Source organism: Dicentrarchus labrax, unplaced genomic scaffold, assembly GCF_905237075.1.
Source record: "Dicentrarchus labrax unplaced genomic scaffold, dlabrax2021, whole genome shotgun sequence".
Classification (NCBI taxonomy): Eukaryota; Metazoa; Chordata; class Actinopteri; family Moronidae; genus Dicentrarchus; species Dicentrarchus labrax.
The window spans coordinates 30,855,178-30,875,905 of record NW_026136713.1 but is presented as its reverse complement, the minus strand read 5'-3'; the positions used below and the strand labels follow the sequence as shown (position 1 = coordinate 30,875,905).

The following is a 20,728-nucleotide window of genomic DNA, read 5'->3' as shown; positions in this document are numbered from 1 at the left end:
TGAGCTCTATATGACATAAAGCATTTTTAAATTTCAGAAAACCTTATAGAGTGTGTGATATGCAGGAGCAGGAGAGAGGTCAAAAACAACAGCATAAAACAATCTTTGAGCAAAGAATATTCTACTCCCATTTGGTTTGAAATGCTGTTTGAAGTTTACCATGGAAAAGAAATGACTTTCATATGAAGGGGTTGTTTTAAGAACTATGCATTCCATCATCATAACTCCTGTGCTTTGATGAATAACAAGTATCATGTGAGGGAAAGCTGATCATAACCCAAATGTATTTTAAAGAATTGAGCAATCAAATGTTCATACACAAACTTAAACCTAAAATCTTTTTGGATTCTGATGCCGAGTGAAAAAGTCATATTTAGGTAGCTGTCTACATTTCAGGTTAGTAACACTTAAAATGTCTTCAGCTACAATTAACACACTTCAGATCAGAACAGCTTCAAGCAGCCAGCGTAAAATTCATGCTGGATTTGATCTTTTTTCTTCTCCCTTTGTAGCTTAGAAGATGCATTTTTAATTATCAATGTACTTTGTGATATTTTTTGGAATACTGAGGCCATGCATACATAACTATTTGGAAAAACTTAACATTGGTGATTGAATTCAAATTAGTGTCTGAGTAACGCACAGGCCACACCGCCTACCTGAAAATGATCCGTTGATAGTCATATTGAGATCATACCAGCAATACTGCACCCTTACTGTAGTTTCAATGCCTATATTTGCAGTGTATGAGACATTATTTATAAACGCAACACTTCCTGTATCCATTTCAAGCCATCTACCATTTATGCTGCTAGGTCATTAGTGATGGCCATTATCAAAGGGAAACCTAATGTAGAAAGATAAGGGCTGGCAGTAGAAGCAGCGCAGCAGAAACACCACACGCGTGCGAGCTGCAGCAGTTCAGCGAGGTAGCCGTCACGCACAGGTAGGCGGTGTGGCCTGGGCATAACCCACCATATTAATTTTAAAACTGAACAATTAATTTGGGATAACAAAAAAGGAAAAACTATCTAATTCTTAAAAAAACAACACACCGAAAAGAACCCCAATATCATTTTAATCCATGAGTGCATTTAACATTCAAAAAAATTATATCTACTGAGAACATGGATGTGATCTATATTTGGATCCACTGTAACCTTGTTTATGTGAGATGGGTTCATGAAATATTTGTGTTGATGAAATATTCATTGGACAGGAAGCCAGGTCAAAAGGCATTATGCCCAATAAACATTAAATTTAGTGGAAATAATAGTTGACTGCATGTTATAGATACATCACCACTTGTAAATACTTGTCACTACATGCACAGATTTCTGTTAATTACTTGAACAGAGCATTGTGAAGAAGTCCCACATTAGCCACATTAGGAGGAAGGTAACTTAAAATAACCCCAAAACAAATGCATAAAAAAATCAAAGAAAAAAAAAATCAAATTCAGCCAGACTTTATTTGTCATGTATAAACACAACATAAATTACTGTTAATATGACTAGTACAGACGTTTACTTAATTCTTAAAAAAACGACATAAAACTCTTGCATAATTTACAAAACATGGTGTCCCTGTGCTATCCAAGACACGTGTGTGCCTTCCCCCACCCCAACAGAGTTTGTCAAACCTTTACTGTCCTTTTTTTTCCACAATGAATATTGGGTATTTAAACACGGAAACCATTTCTTTTTTTCTGTCTAAAAACATCTCAAAGAGCATAAGATTTTTTGATGTTTACAGTGCTAAATCTGGTATACATAGTGGTTTTTTTGGTGAGAATATCTCTAACATCAGAAGTCTCTTATTTTAAAAACAAATATTTGCTCAAGGACACTGCTTGCTCTAGGAGTGCGAACTCTCGAGCCCCGTACTTCTAGAGAAGTGCAGATATGCATAATGTAAACATTTCCTTTGCTCTTATAGTACTTTCTGTTGAGCTTGATGAAAACCAAAAAAAAAAAAAAAAAAAAACAAACAAACAAAAAACACCTAAGTTAGCTGACCAAAGACACCACTATTCCTCTGTTTCAGAGTTCAGAGTCCAGAAGGCTTGTGCAACAGAGGAACAGACCTGTAATTGCCATGTTAAGGCTTCGTGTAGTTATACATTTACTCTGTAGTCCCTAGGTCACAATGCACAGCATCGCGTTTGACCTCTTGTATGTTTTTTTTGTTTTGTTTTGTTTTTTACAAAAACACTCACATTGACACTCAGGGTACATAACAGCAACCTTTGATTACAGTTGCTTTCATTTTGTCCAATAGTGTGTCTCTACCAAAACTAAGTCTCTTTGGCAGAAAATGCACCTCGTATTGTTACCTTTTCCCAATTTCGCTTTGCCGGAGAAAGTGGATGTTATTAGAGCTGTCTGCTAACTCAGGGTACTGCTCAATGGAGAGCACATAGTACCCGTCATATCCCAAAACTTTTCCACTACTCAGAAGCTGCCTCTTCTCCCCCTCTGTCCAGGGGCGGACCCCCTCCTCGCCATCTCGCACTCGCTGCTGTTCTCTCGCCCACGCACCGGCAAGGGCGCGCTGACGAGCGAGCTCAACAACTCGCGCTTTCTCCTCGTCCACCGTGGACCCGTAACGGATATGAAGAGCTAGAGCACCGGCGCGAATCTCCACATCTGCAAAACGCCGAGTCCGACTATCCATGACTGTGGTGGACTGGGAAACAGTCACATTGACACCATTCTCCAGAGTCTTGTGTCCACTGGTGAGGTGCAATGCAGCAAGGTCGGCATCTGGAAGGCCTGGCTTGACAAAGTAGTGTGTGTCCCGCCCTTCTATAGTGAAGTGGAGGTCTTCCAAATAAAAAGCGTTGTTGAGGATTGTCGCAACCTTGATACAGTCCTCACTGGCCACGTTGAGTGTGTGAGTGTGAACACTGCCCTTGTAGATGGCAAACATAACGGCTCTTCCGATGGGAGACATTACCGCTGAGAACCACAGCCAAGACTTTTCACCTCTGCGACCTCGACTGAGATGGACCTCTGGCAGCCGCTCGAATGACAAGAGGGAATGCGCTTGTCTGGTTACTTCCTGCTGGACCCCAGAGATAGACTGTAGGAAAAGTGCAGTGAAACGTTAACGCCTGAACATGGCAGAACCTGACTCTCCAGGCCATTTAGAACCAGCTACTGCTCTGCTTCAGAGAGTTTTCCATCCCTGTCTAAGATAATGGTGTTTTCAAGCTGTGTTCTCAAGCCAAAAGTAGATAAATCCCCCATGACAATTTTACAGCAACACTTTTTGTGTTAAGGTCTTAGACCACAGAATCATAAATAGCTTCAAAAGATTGTTTTAACACTAGCGACACCAAAATATTACTTAAGTTAGACAATGTGTTCAACTGGTAACTAAAACAACAAGACAGAGGAAAATTTAGTTGTGCTTATTATGCGTATTATGCAAATACAGCCCAATTAAAAGTGATATTCTATGAAATACATAGCAATCCAATTAAGAGATGGCAGCTTCAAAATCCTGACGTAAGAGAAAAACAATGGAGAACAAAGATTTTTTTTCGTAGTCTGTCTGATCCCCAACACATTGAAAAGCATATTGTCTGTTGGCTGGAGAGTATAATTGTTGCTTTTCCCATTCAATTTATTTTGTGTTCAATATGCATGAGAAGGTTCATTTTACCCACCGGCAGATCATCCCAGAGCTGACTCTTCCTCAGTTCATAGGATGGCATGCTTAAATCAAACTTTGGGACTGGAAACCCAGGAATGGTGTTGTGCAGATGAAAGCCAAAGGTTACAAGCCAGCTGTTCACATCTGTGCAAGAAAATAAATTAAAGATGGAAAGTTTACAAGTTACAACATGATTACCCTTGTACCGTACCATACAGTTTTATTAGAAAAACTTTTGAGAATTTTGATAAAATGTTTACACTGAATAGAGACCCAAAATATAAAGGTTTTAATACAATTTGTTAAACAGGGAACACAATGACATACATAATTGATAGAGCAAAAATTCATTGCCAAAAGTTCACAGCTTCTCAGCTGTGAGGATCTACTGCTTGGCTTTGTCATGTATGATAGTAAACTGAATATCTTTGGGCTTATGTCAGATTAAAATAAAATAAAATAAAGATACAGATAAAAAATGCAAATAATGTAAACATTTCATCATTTTCTGACAGTTTATTAGATAAAATTATGGATAGTACCAGCAGCTTCAACTGTGCTATATCTTACCTGCAACATATTCTCTCATTTCATGGACTTTGCTGATGGGGTTGTTATTTCTGAACATGTATAAATTAAAAGGAGCTGGTTCCTTTCCAACTCTTTTCCAAGTAGAAACATCTGGAACAGTCCACCTTCCAGACATTATGTCATAATCCTGCTCCCCAAAGTGCAGCAGCTTGGTCAGGGGATCATACAGTCCTCCGTGAAACCCAAGCACAAGCTGGAAGTCTGGGTTAGAGTCAAAGTAGACCTCACCATATGCTGTGTACTGGAGCTGTTTGACCAGGAGGCCGTTGCTGGTGAAAACAGCCAGGGGCGTGCCGGTGTTATCACAGGCGATGTAGAACTCCTCCCCGCTGCTGATCTCCATAGCAAACAGGTGGCCTTGAAGGTCATAGTAGAGAGAAGTGATCTCTGAACTGGAGTGGTTGTATACATGTGTAATCCTGGCTGGGTAGCTGAGGTCTGCGTAGAAATACTGAAGGTGTTGGCCTAAGCTTGTCTTGGTGGACACTCTGCGGCCGAGTCCGTCATAGCGATACTGAATCGTCCAGCCGCTGCTCTTGCTGTAGACCCGCACCAGAAGTCCTTTGGAGTTGTACTCAAAGATTTCTGCTCCCCTCTGGCGGAGGAAACCATCTTCATCCATTCTGTATTGGATATCTCCAAGGCGGGTGATGCGGTCTCTCAAATCATAGCGCAAAGGAAGAAGTCTGGCACTATTTCCTGCATTCAGCAAGTGCAGATTTCCATTTAGGTCATACGTATAGCGCCACATCACTTTTTCATTGAGGTACACAGTCTGGAGCTGGCCATCCACGTCATACTCATAGCTGTACTTGGTGGTGTTGGCAAAGGGGCCAATCTTGATCTCTCGCTTGGTGACTCGGCCAACATCGTCATACTGGAAAGTGATCCAGTACATGAGTGAGCGGAATATCTCGTACTGGATCTCCTTGATGCGTCCATGTGCATCAAAGTGCTTGGTGTAGGTCATGACTGCAGTGGATATGATCTGATTTATATCATAGTAGATCACCCCAAACTTCCCAAACTGTTCAACCTTTCCTGAGATATCATCAAACTGGTACAGATCGATGGGTAGTGGTGTTTCGTTGATGACACCTTGCACGCTGGTCACACGCAGGCTGCTGTCATAGGTGTAATCAAAGCGTGCGTTAACCATGCCATCCTCACTGAAGCGGAAAATCTGCCGGTCCACTAGGGGACCCACTTGACGATAACGAATGGAGCAGATGAAACCTTCATTCTGCAGGTTGACGGTCTTAAGCACACCTGCCGTCTCATCGTAGGTGAAGCTGACCCTTGTGCTGTCATACAGGATCTCTGACAGTTTGTTCTGCCGGCGGTACCTGTACAGGACCCTACGGCCTGTACCAAGGTGTGCTACTCTCAGTAGGAGGCCATCTTCGCTGTAGTCCACAGCCACTGAGGCATTGCTCTCTGGAGGGTGATAAAGGTTCCTGTAGTATCCCACCGAACGGATGGTCTGCATGGTGTAGCGGGCTACGCTTGGCATTGTGACAGCAGAAAGCCGGTCCAGAGAGTCAAAATCAAATATGTACTGCCGTTGGCTGTGGAGCAGGAGTACCATGGACTAGAGGGAAAAGAGCAGAATAGCAAGTGTTTTCTTGAGTTGCATAATATTTATACATAATATATGTGTAATGACAGGCGGGTTGAGTGCAGGCAGAGCAGAAATTTCCTGTTTGAAGAAAGGAGAAACAGGGTATATGAAAAATGCACTAGGTAGCATTAACTATCACTTAACACTGAGACAACAGCTCAATAGATCAGTTGTGCTGTCAATTGTCTGATCTGTTAATACAGAAGTATAGCTTTAGTTTCACAAGTGCTTTGAAAATTATGACGTTAAATAAAATATAGACCTTCTGTCAAAAACATTTACTAAGAAAGCTGGTATGAAAGACAAATGCTTCTTTCAAATGCTGTTAATGATTGTCTTATAATCGACATCCACAAGTATCTGACATAAGAAATGTTTACTTTAAATGAAACTAGTTTAATTAATTTACAACATATGCAGTTTGAAGTGTGGTCTGTCCTCCAAAGGTTTACCACCCTTTCTGTTAAAATGTCAAGCCCAGTCATCCGTTGCTACACAGAGGTTCCCTGTGCTCCCTGAGCTCTCTGTGTTCCTTATGTCAGAGCGTTGACATGGCCTCTCCAGGTCACGCAATGAAAGGATGCGGCCAGGAGTGGCTGAGGAAAATCTCTGCATGATTTTATAGCCAAGCATCTCAATGCAATCTTAAATTCTCTTTACAAAACAACTAAAGGATATTTTTGTGGAAGAGATGGATAAAGTGATATAGTGGAAGAGGGATATTTAGCTGTTTTAGATGATGTAACAGCAGAATGTAAAGATCAGAAGACCTGTCAGTTTTTGTTTCTGATTAAAGTGTTTAGAAGATTTAAAGTTTTTGTTTTTGTGCAGTTTAAGTGTGCCACTCTTTAAATCTCTATGTACATAATTTATCTCAGTGTATTCTGTCATTTACCTGTTGGACTACCTGAAACCTACAGACTGGACAAATCACGTAACGATTTCCTCAAACATTTGCATATTTTTTGTTGTGGGGATCAGAAAGGAGCACATATGTAAACAACTGAGTAAATACAGTTATTAAATACATGAAAATTGGACTTGCAGGATTACATATAATAATAGCCTGCCAATCACCCAGTGTGTTCTCTCTGTATTTACTCCTCTCTGGCCGTTACGACTAAAGAACAGTGTCATTAAGTGTGGAGTGTCTAGTCTTGTCTTGTAATTTTCAGCTATGTATTTATTTTTTGTAAGGGACCGTGAACAATAATAAACTTAAAAGTAATTTGATGTATTCGGCCAGAGTAAGTTAATTGGAGTCTTCAGTTCCTTGGCAGGTCACAATTAAAACAAACAGTGACAGAACAACACCAAAGAAACAGGACAGGACACATAATACAAAATAACATACAGCAGTAACAGAGTTAGTCTTCAGGATTACAGTGATTTAAAGAGTACACTGTTCAATAGCACATGTGCTGTATACTATACACGACTGCCAATGCATTCTGAGTCTGTAAGGCAACCAGAGCTTAGGATACTGCCATTCATTGCTACCTATGTACCACAAATTTTCTAAGAAAATATGTTAATGTTAATTATGGCCCCAGGAATTTTTACTACTGGGTAGAGGGTGACGTACAGCTCATGGATGCAATCCTTCTAAACATTTCTAATGCTTGTAAATGATGCCCCTTAGTCTGTAGTTACTGTAAAAATGATTACTGTATTTTGCTAAGTACCTCTGTAAGACGCAGAATTATGTACATGGAGCTGGTGATTATTGTAAAATAAGCCTCTTCAGGGTGACCTCTGCTACATGTCAGGGTCTTTATTTACCCTGCAGTGATAATGACTATCCTGCTGTACAGTATATCTTACATATTACTTCCTCTGGTCATTTTCTCACCTGCTCCAGGTAGGTGTAACTCCATATCTTCCCATCAGCAAACACCCTGGAAACCAGGCGGCCTTGGCTATCATACTCGAGTCTCTCAGTGGTGGGACCTCTCTGCAGGGCACTGATTTGCCCGCTGCTAGTGCGGCTCACATTAACCGGCAGTAGCTTACTGCTGGGCACCCAGAGCACTGGGTGGCCTGCTGTGTCGTATATAATCTTTAAGAGGAACTTTCTGTGGTCATCATAAATCTTCTCTGTCCTCAGGGTGCGATCATAATCAACGGAAAGAATGTTCCGTCCATTCACCTGTGGGAAAGATTTGATTTAAGTTGGTTTAAAACAACAACTATTCCTACTACTGCTACTACTACTACTAGTTATAATATATAATAAATAACATAAAAAAAATAAAAAATCATTGAACCAATGAGAAATCACTGTTCTTTGTCTGGATGGCTCTTTAAACTATATTCACAATGATTTTCACTACAGTTGTCACAGAGATTAACACCCCCTTCACAAGGCTCATTAAACTGAGAGACACTCTGGCGATTGTTCAGGTACACTTAAATCACAACCTTCTAAATTTAGTGGAGACAAAAATTACTCAAAGGCAAAGTAACCACCCAAGTTAAGTTCATGAAGTACTGTAAATCATAAACCGAAGTGTCGGATTCTGAGAAGTAGGAATAAGAAGAGGTAGACTTCTTTACAGTACTAGAATATTGATAACCTTCTATGTCAGGAAATAAATGTTGATGTGACTCATAAATTCAGTGGAAAGAAAGGTAATGACTGACAGTGACAGCTACTGACATTAAATAACATCTGTAATTTTTTGGACACTTTGATCTGTCATCGTCTGTCTACCACCGAGGTGAGCAAGGTCACAAAAAATACCCACTTTTGTATGCATGGGACGCTGATAATTTACATGTGCCACAAGGAAGAAAAACAGAAATCACACATACCCTAAGCTTGCGTCCAAACACGATAACTTTCCCTCTGGCTTGTTCTTTGCGGAAGCGCCACTCAACCAAGTTTTGCCCACTCTCTCCTGGCAAGCTCATGTTGCGTCTGGCTACAGTTGGATTGGCAGCCCCTGCCAGGATGTGGGGCTCTGTCTGGTAGTGGGTGTCCATCCCGTTGGCATAGGTAATCCTCAGCGAGTTGTCAAAGCCCACTTGATAGCTACTTCTACATTGGTCTGTTGAAAGTGAACAAAAAGTGCAACTTAGAACAGAGGATTAAGTAATTACACACAGGAATTAATGTTATTGACAGTCCCCTGACGTAAGTATTGGCGGTACAGTACTTGATTATGCTTGAAGACCATAGTATTTCAAATGAGACAATATTCACACACAAAAAAAGAACATGAATGATGTGTTGAAATAACTGGACCATCTGGCTCTGGCAGAAAGTGGAAACCATTTAGATACAAGGTTGATGTGTCTCCCCCTTACACGCCAAACCCGCACACTGAGAGAGTAATCATTTACACTGTCGTCTGTCAGACCCTCTGAGCTGTAATGATACACGACTTAAGCTTACTCAACATTGCCCTGATGACCCCTGAAACAATGACAAATAACCGCTTACAAAATAGCTCCCCGAGTCTGGAAGATGAGCGTTCCGACCTTACCCTGAGCCAGAGTGTAGAAGGCACGAATGGTTGAGGTATTCGTGATGATGCTGATTTCTTCCTCTGTCATGGAGCTTTCAATGTCCACGGTCAAAGCGCTGTATATGTCTGTGTACAAGTTATTCACCATTCCAGTGGGGAACGTCACATTCATTAGCCGTCCTTCACTGTCATAGCTGTTTGACAAAAAGAACATCAAATGACAAAGCTTTGATATGTATGAGGGCGCTCAATGCATTCAATTATCAGCTCTTTTATACTTTTTGACTAAGACCATCGACTTTATTGTAATTAAAATGTCATTTCAAAAAAAAAAATTTTTATATGTTCAAATTTCAGGGGTATAAGTGATGGGCGCTTAGGCACAATCCAAATATTTTAAATGGGAGAATGACACATCTAATCATCTATCCGTTTTATATGAATTTTATATGAATGAATTCAATTATTTGGATGATTGATGTGTCATAATCTTAACTGAATGCTTTGTTTTTTTAGTTATAGTGAGGATATCATTCATGGAATAATGTGACATGACAGTAAATTACACAAGGGCGAAAAATTCAATCACAGAGAGGCCAGGCTAAAAAAAATAAAGTGTCATATTGACTTATAACAAAATATAATCATGAGTTGGTCATTTTGTTCAACTTTACTTTTTTAAATACATGCATGTCAAGACATTATCCTTTTGTAACTAACCATTCTGTTGCTTCTCTTCTGCTAATTACAACGTTACTGAACACATGATACACATGACTCAGTCAAGTGAAAAATATGAAGAAAAAGTAGAATACTTTATGGATATTGAGTTAAACTAGGCTATTTTACAGATCTGAGGCAAATTTTGTAATTAGGTTTCAATTAAATGTGCACCCTAAAGCATTTGCAGGTATATATGGTTACCAATTATAGAGTAAACTTGTACTGAGCTGTGAGACAAGAAACACACACAGGAATACACGCATGCAAGTACACACAGACATTTTTGTCTTTGAACCTCATGACTTGAAGTTTTAGTTTAGATAAGTTAAGACTAAAAGAAGGTGTGCAAATATTAGTGCTGTCCATCAACTGCAAGGCTGTTAATACTGCCTCCTCATACATGAAAAGCAGGGAATGCTCATTTTTGTATTCCCAAAAAATAACGTTGTTGCCAGAATGCGAAGGGCATTCATTTACATAATGTTCTAATTAGTGTGAACAAAGTAGGAGGTGTTTGTTAATTTGTACCATCGGAAAGTTACAGATGCAGAAGGCTTAAATGAAGTGCAACATAAATCCTGACTGGCAAGTGATGTAAAGATTTGCACAGAATGAACTTGCTAATCTCAAACATACTTACTCATAGAAAGTTGTCCAGCCAATTTCTGATGTCTTTGTAGCCAGCAGGCCATTGTTACCATGGTAGGTAAGAAGCACTAGCTCCTGTCCTTGCGCCGTAAGTGTTTTCAGTCCACCGTTGGTGCTCATGGTCAACCAGATCACTTGGTTATCAGGGGCGACAATACGCACCGGCGTGCGGTTAGGATCTCTACGTATTCTCAGAGTGTTGCCACTGCTGTCAGTAACAGCTGTGATGTCATTCTCTGTGCTGTAGCTGAACGTATATTTCAAGTCGCCAGTGAGCAGGCTTGCAGTGTGTTGGTGGGTTCCATTGCTGTCAAACATATACAGCTCCTGGGCATCGGGGGAAGCCACCTCATATGTACCAGCACTGGAAGTCAAAGTTGGCCCATTTCTAGAGATGGCTCGGATGCGGATGTTGCCTAGGTCTGCCACATAGAGTGTTCCATCTGGGGCTGCCACTAAAGAAGATGGAGCATTGAGCCTTGCATCTTTGGCATAGCCATCCCCTGTCTGATAACAGTCGCAGTTGGCATCATTTTTGCAATCGCAGTCGGAGGGAGCCCCAGCCAAATGCGTTATCTCACCATCCACAGAAACCTTTCGGATCCTGCTCATCTTTCTCTCATCTGTCTCCGCTATGTAGATGGTCCCATGGTAAGATACAGTAATGGAAACAGCAAATTCTAGAGGGGTTAACTGCGCCCTTTGTCCACCGGCCACACCACGCTCCAATCCAGCCAGTGGGCAGTGTATTGGTCTGCCAGCTGCAATGCTCACTTGACCATTCTCTGTGATGCGCAGCACAATGTTGTTGTCCAGGACAAACAGCGAGTTGTCCATGGGGCTGACTGCTAGATCTGTGGGCCACTCCAGAATCACCTGAAATAGAGGACATCATTAGATTGTTGCAAGATCAACATACATTTGAAATAAAAGGGAATAGCAACTTACTCAAAGTAATGAAAACCCATAATTGATTTAAATAAATATCGATCAATGAATAAATCTTCTTTATAATTGTGTATAGGTTATGCAGAATAACTAAAACTGTGAGTAAGCTATAAACGGACAAAGTCCTGCTCTTTCAAGCTATTCTCTGTTGCGCTAGCCTCGGATAGATAAAAGAAATCTTCTACGTGGATATACATTATCAGTTTTTCTCTATGGGTGAAATACATCGAGTTGATGATAGACATTGACTGGTGTGAGGATCATGTGACATTTTAGTTGCAGGGTAGTCTCTCTTTCCATTATGCTAGTTTGTCTAACTTAGAATATATAATTTAAATGGGCCAGAAGGAAAAAATAAATAATATTTCTTTTACCTTTGGGGTTTAAGATTAGTTCTTATCTTCTAGTGCTAGCACTGCTGATACATGAATTTAACAGTGACTGTTAAGATCATTTTCCATTCTGCCCCCTCTGCCTTCTTAACATCTCAGTTTTTTCATGCTGCTACTGAGATTTCAAACTAAGTGAAGTGTCAGGGGTTTATCCCCTGTGTGGCTATAATATTGCTGCCAAAATAACCCTGAGCACGCACTTCATACCTTCCTGCAACCATTTGCTGCACTAACTGGTGCTGCAACTTGAGAGAGGGGCTACCTGTTGGGTGATCAATTAAGTGTATCAAATTAAGTAAAACAATATTTCACACATACAAAAATGACAGCAGTATCAACCACATCTTGGAAAAATAACAAGTAGATATCACAATCCAAAGCTTTAACCCTGGCTGATCATTACAGTCTGCTTGTCAGAAACATCAGGGAATAAAAAGCTTCTTGTAACAGCACATATGACTGGCCTGGCCTTCAAATACATAACTGTGTCATTAAAACTGTCAAAACGCGGCAGAATTGTGCTTTTCCACAGGGTGATTAATAAGAAAACATACCGCCTTTAAGGCTGCCACTAGTTAAACTGCACAGAGCCAATTCTCTAGCTTGGATGCCCGAGGATCATACTGTCTCGCCAAAACCGTGTCTTTATTGGCTCAAACAAAATGACTTGGTTAATTAGCAAAAAGTGACAAGCTTAATCCTTTGTCTTTATGTTCTCTTATGTTCTCCCCCCTTCATGTTCACCGCCCACACACATACACACAAACACAGATTGCTTTCTCTTCTGTTTACGTTAAAAATGTTTGTGTGCAGCCAAAAAAAACACCCTTTCATTTCATCCCTAGCTCTTATTTCTGTTAATGCATTTCTATTATTATCTAACCTCTCAACAGGCCGCAAGAATATTTGTGATATCTGCCGTCAGGGTCATTTGGTTTTGACTGTCGCAGTCCTCCCCATCTACTTTTCAAGTGTTTTGTTTGTAGTTGTCTACTCTCTCTCTCTCTCTTTGCAAGCTGATCTGCATTAGAACATCAGAAGTCTAATTAAAATGTAAATTGCTTAGTTAAAAAACTAACCCCCCAAAAAAAACACTGTTATGTCTGGTGCACACATGTAAGAAGTGGGAGAACCTGATCCTGCAGCAATTTTAGTCTCGGCAGCCAATACACTTAAGAATTCACTTTCTGCAGAAACAGGAAACAGGCGCTATGAACACATACAAGTTGATATGATAAAAGCCTTTTTCTTGGTTTATATATATTTTTTCATCTTAAGTCAGATATCAAAACTCTAAAGGAGTGAAATGAGGAGGTATATGTATGTTTAAGCGCAGGGAGCTGCACTTCTTTGAAAGAAGTGTCATGGTATTGTAATGGTATAACGTATTGTGTAAGGAAACCTCATCCACAGGTAGATGGTAAATTTTGTTGGACAAAGCCGGCCGTTGTCAGGTGCTGCAGGAGAAAAGGTTCTGTGTGCAGCAAATCGAGCTCTGCTTCATTATCATGTATGGTGTAAGTGTCCTCAATACTGAGCATTTCTAGTGGAACACTAAACACTAATTCGGCTCCAGCCACATCAAAACAAGCCCCCAAAACTGAGTAATTATTCTTTCCTCCATATCATCTGCCGTGACCTGAAAACTCATCCCTTCAATAAACACTTCATGTCTCCACTTCCTGCCTAAATCACATCTTCCTCCTAGCACGTACTTTCAGAGAAAAAAAATGTCGAGTTCAGAGCAAAAAAAACCCCATTTTCTTCATCCCTGTTGTTTTTTCACCAAGCTCCTTATACTGTTGGCGTTCTAGAAATTGGAGTCTTTTCCACTGTCACTGTATGTTTCTCTGGATAAGATCTGTCAGTTAAACAGTAACGATGTTCCTAACATAATACAGCAGATAACGGAAAATATGCGAGATCAGAATTTAACAGAAATGGTATTATTATTATTATTATTATTATGATTAAACCATAAATAAAAAAAATAAAATTACAAGAACAACTTAAAAGATCAACCTAAGGGCAGTCAATATAAATAAGTATGCTAGCTGCTATTAAAGTATAGTATAGTATGCTATCAAACAATACATGAATTACACTAAAACATCCAGATTCTAACATTCTCTGAAGTAGCAGCCAGAAGGGAGAGCATATAGTTTCCGCAGCAGTGATTTAAATTATCAGAAAGAGACCAGTTTTTGCAATTTTAAATTTAATTGCAGAAGGTTCCAGACAGAGCGAGCAGCATGCAAAAAAGCTCTTTTTCCTCGTTCACTTAAGAGTTTGGGAACTGTTGATAATAATATAGACAGTGAGGTAAATTTGAGAAAGGATGGCACTTGCATGTCTCGCTCTCACTCGAAAATCCGCTGGCCGAAAGATTATCATTCATGAGAAGACATGAGATATACTGCATATGTAATATATATGCAGTTATATAACCCTGCATATCAATGATGATTCATGGGTGAGCAAACAAAGAGGGCTAAAGGGGCGGGGGCACAAGGTGGCGCTGTGACATGCTCGGTGTGAGCATACAGGCAGAGTTAACAACTGTCTGCTACTTGTGTGTGCAAGTCACCTGGTTGATGTCCATGCTGTTGTCACAAGTCAGAGGGCGAGCCGATGTCAGGTCGTTGGAGCCAAGGAAAGTGGAGATGATGCCGTTCTGGTCCACTTTTCTGATTGTGGTGCCATCGACAAAATAAATCAGGCCATTCTTGTCCACGGCGATGCCTGTTGGCATCAGGTTAGGAGGGGGGGAGAAAAAGGGAGAAAAGAAGGGACAGAAGAGAAAAAAAAAAACTTGTAATAACAGGAAAACATGGTAGATATGCAGCATCTCTGCTTGCATGACTCAGTGGACAGAACACGATGGATACATGTGTCAAGCTTGCCTTCCCATTATTCAGGTCACTGCAAAAAGCACAGCGGTCAATAATTCATGGGCTGCTTTTCTGCTATTAAATAATTTCTAAGGCAGAAGTGGGAAAGGCTGTATTCATACGGTATACGTGCACTTGCGGCATCTTGTAACCCTCCTCTCTAAAAAAGGACCTCAGGAGGTGGGGGTGTCAATGAGTGGTAAGTTTGGGGGATTTTTTGACATCGGCAATCATCAACAATCTGCACACCATTTGAGAAATGAATGAGCGAGGGAGCGGAAATGACAGCTTTGGCCAATTTTAGATGAAAAGGGTGAAAGACAGGCAGTTGCCATGGTGACGACTGTGGACTAAATTGTCACAATGATTGAGTGTCAGCTCATAGTTGTAAGTTGCAGTCGAGCCAGTGTAGAGTTGCAATAACCATTTGTCCCAAACTGGGAAAATACATTAACGGGCCATGCCAGCCTCCACATCGCTCTCTGTGTCACCGTGCTGCTTAATAGAGACCGGCACCTATGGGAATTCAATCATACCTCACATGCAGGGAGAGTGTTTTTCATTCCCCACATTGGTTTTAACACGCTGTGGTTTTGGCATTCATTCAGACAACTGAAAGCCGCTGCTCTCAGGGACATGTATGTATAGTGGAAGATAGTGATTTAGTTTTTGGAGGATTTCAAATGTTTTGAATAAGCTTTAACTTCAGTCTTACGTCCACAGTGTGATTTCTTTTTCAATGAAGTCTTTAAAAGCTTCTATGGAAGGTGAGTGGTTTGGTTTGACCTGTGGCTAGGTCTGCACAAGATTGCTTTCTGCTAAAACATTGACGAGCCGAGGGAGCCCACGGTGAATCCTTGGGAGCTGGCTATTTGACAGTCTGAGATTCTCAGACAGATGAAAAGTGTCACATTTGAGCAGAGTTCACCAAATGTCTGAGTGGAGAAAAAAATGGAGCCATCTGCTGTTTCTTCTCTGGTCTCGGCTTCCACCCACTCCATCATTAGAGTCGCTCCCTCAGATTGCCTTCACTCAAGCCTTTATCACCCAGCTGAAGCTGTGCTATTGCAGTTGGCATTCAGAGTGGGCAACAACTAGCGCAAAACAATTCATCTTAGCCTTTTCATCCAGAAGAATTTATGGAAAAGTGAGCAATCCAACCACAAATGGCCATGTGCTATTTGAATGTGGACAACTGGTTGTGCATAGCGGGTATCAACTTGTGGATAGTTGTTACTTCAAACTTTGAAAGGTCTGGATACTTTACTTTCACAAGAGCTGTGAGAAGACATCTTGTAACAGTTTTTCAAGTATACATTTGAAAATATATATTTTACAGGAATATCCAATTATGCACAATAAATAATGCACTATATTTCTGGAGGTAAAAACAACGTTTTGTTAGGCAGCAGCAGTACACAGCCTTAATTTACAGAGTGTCTGTCTTTTCTTTTTTTTTTTAGGTTGACAGTCCTACTTACTTTTACTTCAACATATGAGCCACAACTTAAATTCCTTCATTAAAATCTGTAAGCCCAGAGTTGGCACAGACCCCAGTGGAACATATACATTTAAATTCAGCAGGTGCTACTCTTGACTAGAGAAACCCATCAATGTGTCCCGCCCCTCCATTTCAGTACAACATCTTCATTAGCTTTAAACCATACCTTTGGGTCCGGTGAGGGAGGCCTCTGGAGCTTTGCCTCCATCACCACAGTGGTTCTCATCAAAGGGCAGACAGTGGTCCCCCGTTCCTGCCACCACCTCTGCATTCGATTGCAGATCCTTGCTCCCGGTTAGGGTTTTCGGTCGGTAGATCCTCCGGGAGTTAGTGTCTGACACATACAGCTGGCCGGTTACTGGATCAGTTGCCAGGTAATACCGGTGTGCAGGGTTGTTACTGCATTCAAGACAATAACTCAGTTAGAGATTATACACGGTCCCTTCAGTTTATAGACACTGGCAGGGTTTTCTTTACATGTACTTTTCTTTCAATGCAGCCAGATAGTCGTTTAATGGTGCTAATTTACCCCTGAAATGTAATCTAATGCAATAATCTCTGTGAAATACCTGAAAGGGCCTGTAAGCCCCAACTGACCCCTGATCAAATTTATCCTGATTTTCCATCTGAATTAAACATTTACAGTCAAGATATTATAGAGCTGATTACATTATACTTCCCCAGAGCTAACATTGTTTTCAGTGTACATTACATTTTCTAGTTGTGTAGATACAAAACACTTTTTAGAAACTACTCTCAGAACATAAAAATGTGCTGCGCCTGCGTCCTTCATACATTGTTTTACAAGTGTAATGGAATCAGGGAGCCTTCTGAAAACATTTTTTGAAATTTCATTAGATGACAGAAAGTTAATGCTAATGTTTGGTCAGGTTAAAGGACCAGTGTGTAGGATTTAGTGGCTTCTAGCTGTGTAGTTGCAGATTGCAACTCATTTGGCCTCCCCCCTCCTCTTCCAAGCGCAAAGCAGAAACTATGGTGGCTGCAAAATATGCAAAAAAAAAAAACAGAGCCAGTGTTTGTTTTGTCTGTTCTGGGCTACGGTAGAAACATGACGGTTCAACATGGCGGACTCCATGGAAGGCAACAATTAAAGGCTCATTGTAAGGTAACAAAAAGACTCCTATTTTCAGGTGATTATACACTAATGAAAATATATTCCATTCCATTTCTGCCAATATATGCTCCTAAATGGTACACACTGGATTTTAAGCCCTTAGCATCTAAGCTGTCATAAAGAATGTTATTTCCTAAAACACACACACCCTAAATGGCTAATCAAGTGTAACTTTCTTTTCAGTCTAGTTGCAGCTTAAAATATAAAGTATTTTTTAACTGAAAATTAGTAGCAACATTGTAATTTATATGTATAGTGAACTGAAGAGGGAAACAATGTCTTTAATGTTGTGAAAAACTGGGTCAAGAATTTCCACATCAGAAAAGAAAGGGTAGGGCCTTTGTGAATGAAAAATAGAAGACAGAAAGTGAGACAAGGTTAAAAAGATGGAAGTCAAACAGAATTGAACAGGATACCACTACAGTGAGCTTCCAGTTTACAAAGCAGAACTGACAACTTGTGTGCCAGATCATTTAATTTATTATCACTCCCCTGTGGGGAAAAGCCTTTGGAAATTACAGAAATGACTGGCTTATGTTAACAAAGTGCAACAGCTAATGGCATTGCATCTGGGTCTGCTTATTTGTGTTCTGTCTCATAATGGTTCTAACCCCTTTTTTTTTAATCAGAGTGCAAATGTGTCAAGGATTAGGAATCAAAAGATTTTAAAACACAGGATTTACTGATATTTAGACGAAATTGAATTGTCATGTTCTGTGACGGCCCCTTTTGAACAAATTTCTGAAAAAAACATTGAATTAACCTTTTCTATTAAGGCAGAGTTGATACATAGTAGGTCCTTCTGTCATTAAAGAGCTAAAAACAGAGGCAGTTAATATGAAAAATAGCTTGCTTTTTACGGTGCAGTCGTAAACATAGCTTCTCTGGTTGTACTCCAGCTTAATGGTACCTCAGTCAATAGTGGTTGGCTTTAGAAGAGGGATAATGTGACGGCAAAATAAATGTGGCAATGTAAAATGATGAAGATGGAGTCATAAAACCTGACAGCTATTATGAGTCAAAGTAAATGCCCAAAATAGGTGGTTGCTATCAAGTTCCTATAAAGAACTCAACAAGACTTACATTAGTAACCCTTTATTTTACAGTCAACCTTCAGGGGGTGGACACAATAAATGAAACACCTGTATGACATTATGCCATCCAATATAACAGCCCTGCAATAAAATATACATTTGTGAAGTTTCTGATTCTGTTCTGATGTTAACAGATGTATTTTAAGGCTTCATTATGTGGTTGTATTGTATCTAATATTTTGTTTACCACAAAATACCACCCCTAGCTACCTATCCACACCTCTTTGTCAGCCCATCTGACCACCGAATCAGGTGGTGACTGTGGCTTTTCCAAGTTTCATGTATCCTTTACATCCCCAAAGTTCCATCATACTTTGCTCCAGGTTGTGGCCTTGCACAGGTGCTAGTCATCACAATGTCCTGGTTGTTTTTCAGGCAATTGGAAGCCTCCAATGGGTCCAGAATTCAGCAGCCCTCATGGTATCAAACATTCACATTTTTGTCTCTACAGTCCCTTCACTGGCTTTCTGTAGTTGCTCACATTAAGTTCAACACCTTGTTGGTAGCCTATCCCAACACGAATATGGACATCAACCTGACTAGTCAGCCCACAGTTAAACCCAGTCCTGTAGCGAGATCCCTCCAATTATTCTTCTGCAAAGACACACTTAAACCTCTCCTCCAGTCTCTCTGCCTGACAGAGGAGCCGACACACACGCCTCCCAAAACGTGTCATGCTGACCTGCCTGTCAAGGAATCCGATTGATTAATTTAGCTCTTGTTGGGAGGTGGGCACGAAACAGACAAAAAAAAGTTGTCTTACTCAAATATAAAAGAAACAGCTACAGCTACGTGCAGCCCAGAGACGCATGTTTCAGCTTTTACAAGTTTTATTTCAAACATACATCAAGGTCAAGTTTAGCTCTGTTTCCTAAATTAGTGTGGCTACGTTCACACCTGTAGTTTGTATTCTTTGGTCTGAACAAAAGAAAATCTAATCTGTTGTTGCCTTTTAGGTCTAGTCCATTTTACAAAATAAACCTAAAGGAAACATCAGTCACATGGACTGACAGTGGTCATCTATCCTCCATCATCAGAGCTACACAGACCTTTGGAGGAAAATCAAAACAGGGTTTATTCTGGTGACTGATAACAAGTCATGTTGCACTTAACTGCACTGGACAGCTTTATTTATCTTCTCTGGTGGTCATGTGGAGCTTACAAAGCTTACAAGGAAATGCTTGGATACAGGCATTGGCAAAATAGTACGGCATTTGATCTGAGCAGCTAGAATTAGATGACGGGGAGACAATGCATCCTGCGTTAAGACAACGATGAGGAAACTGCTGCTAGCTTTATGAATAGTTTAAATTTTAAATTTATACAAAAGTCACATATCCATATCACATAATCCCATCACACCAGAGACACCACTTTGACAGCCAACTTAACAAAGTTAGTCCAGTTTAGTCTGTGTAGCACCTCCAGCACTTACAGTCCAGTTAATCACTGGGACAACATAATTGCCAACAATGTGCGTCCTCACTTGATCTGATTCTGTTGTCTTTATCATGAATACAAAGCAGCTGTGTAATCCCCTGTGGATAAGAGCATCTGCCAAACACCATCTCTGTAAATGTAATTATAAGCTTCACAATGGCACTGTTTATTGCAACGCTGTTATATTGGACTGCATTACATTACATTAGGTGTTAACTATATATATATGTTTTTATGTAATCAAGCTATAATTGGTTTGTTATAATTACACATGGTAATCACTGGTGCTAAAGGCGACTGTAAAAGAAAGAGTTATTCATATACTTATAAAGAGAATGATACAGATGGTGATGAACAAAGAATACTAATGCAACATGCAATGCAAGATAATACACCTACCTGTGTCTAAAGTCTTTATTTCTATGACAGGGTATAGAGGGAGCAGGAAAAGAGGGAAAAGGAATCAAGACAATGAAATTGGTAAATTGTAAAAGGATACATTTAAGGTTGTTATTATGATTTTTTGCGAAAAACCATTCAATGAGTTATTTCTCATTGAAACCATGAGTAGAACAAGGACAGGAAATTTAGCAAAAAATGCCTTTTTTTCACCC

The 20,728-nt window shown here is 40.2% G+C and overlaps 1 protein-coding gene across 6 annotated transcripts in view; it reads right to left on the bottom strand.

The window, feature by feature from the left end:
- Nucleotides 1–1,059: 1,059 nt before the first annotated feature.
- Nucleotides 1,060–20,728, bottom strand: part of si:dkey-237h12.3 (teneurin-3) — a 134,815-nt gene continuing 115,146 nt past the window's right edge. For 4 of the 6 annotated variants that reach the window (XM_051420400.1, XM_051420403.1, XM_051420402.1 and 1 more), the window contains 10 exons: nucleotides 20,514–20,534; nucleotides 16,612–16,844; nucleotides 14,641–14,795; nucleotides 10,706–11,589; nucleotides 9,361–9,536; nucleotides 8,687–8,922; nucleotides 7,725–8,021; nucleotides 4,231–5,842; nucleotides 3,674–3,804; nucleotides 1,060–3,084 (listed from right to left, as the gene is read on the bottom strand). In XM_051420400.1, coding sequence (XP_051276360.1) covers nucleotides 2,332–3,084; nucleotides 3,674–3,804; nucleotides 4,231–5,842; nucleotides 7,725–8,021; nucleotides 8,687–8,922; nucleotides 9,361–9,536; nucleotides 10,706–11,589; nucleotides 14,641–14,795; nucleotides 16,612–16,844; nucleotides 20,514–20,534 — 4,498 coding nt within the window. In that variant the 3' untranslated portion in view covers nucleotides 1,060–2,331. The remainder of the gene's footprint in view (nucleotides 3,085–3,673; nucleotides 3,805–4,230; nucleotides 5,843–7,724; nucleotides 8,022–8,686; nucleotides 8,923–9,360; nucleotides 9,537–10,705; nucleotides 11,590–14,640; nucleotides 14,796–16,611; nucleotides 16,845–20,513; nucleotides 20,535–20,728) is intronic. The other 2 variants (XM_051420401.1, XM_051420405.1) reach the window with 1 other exon arrangement.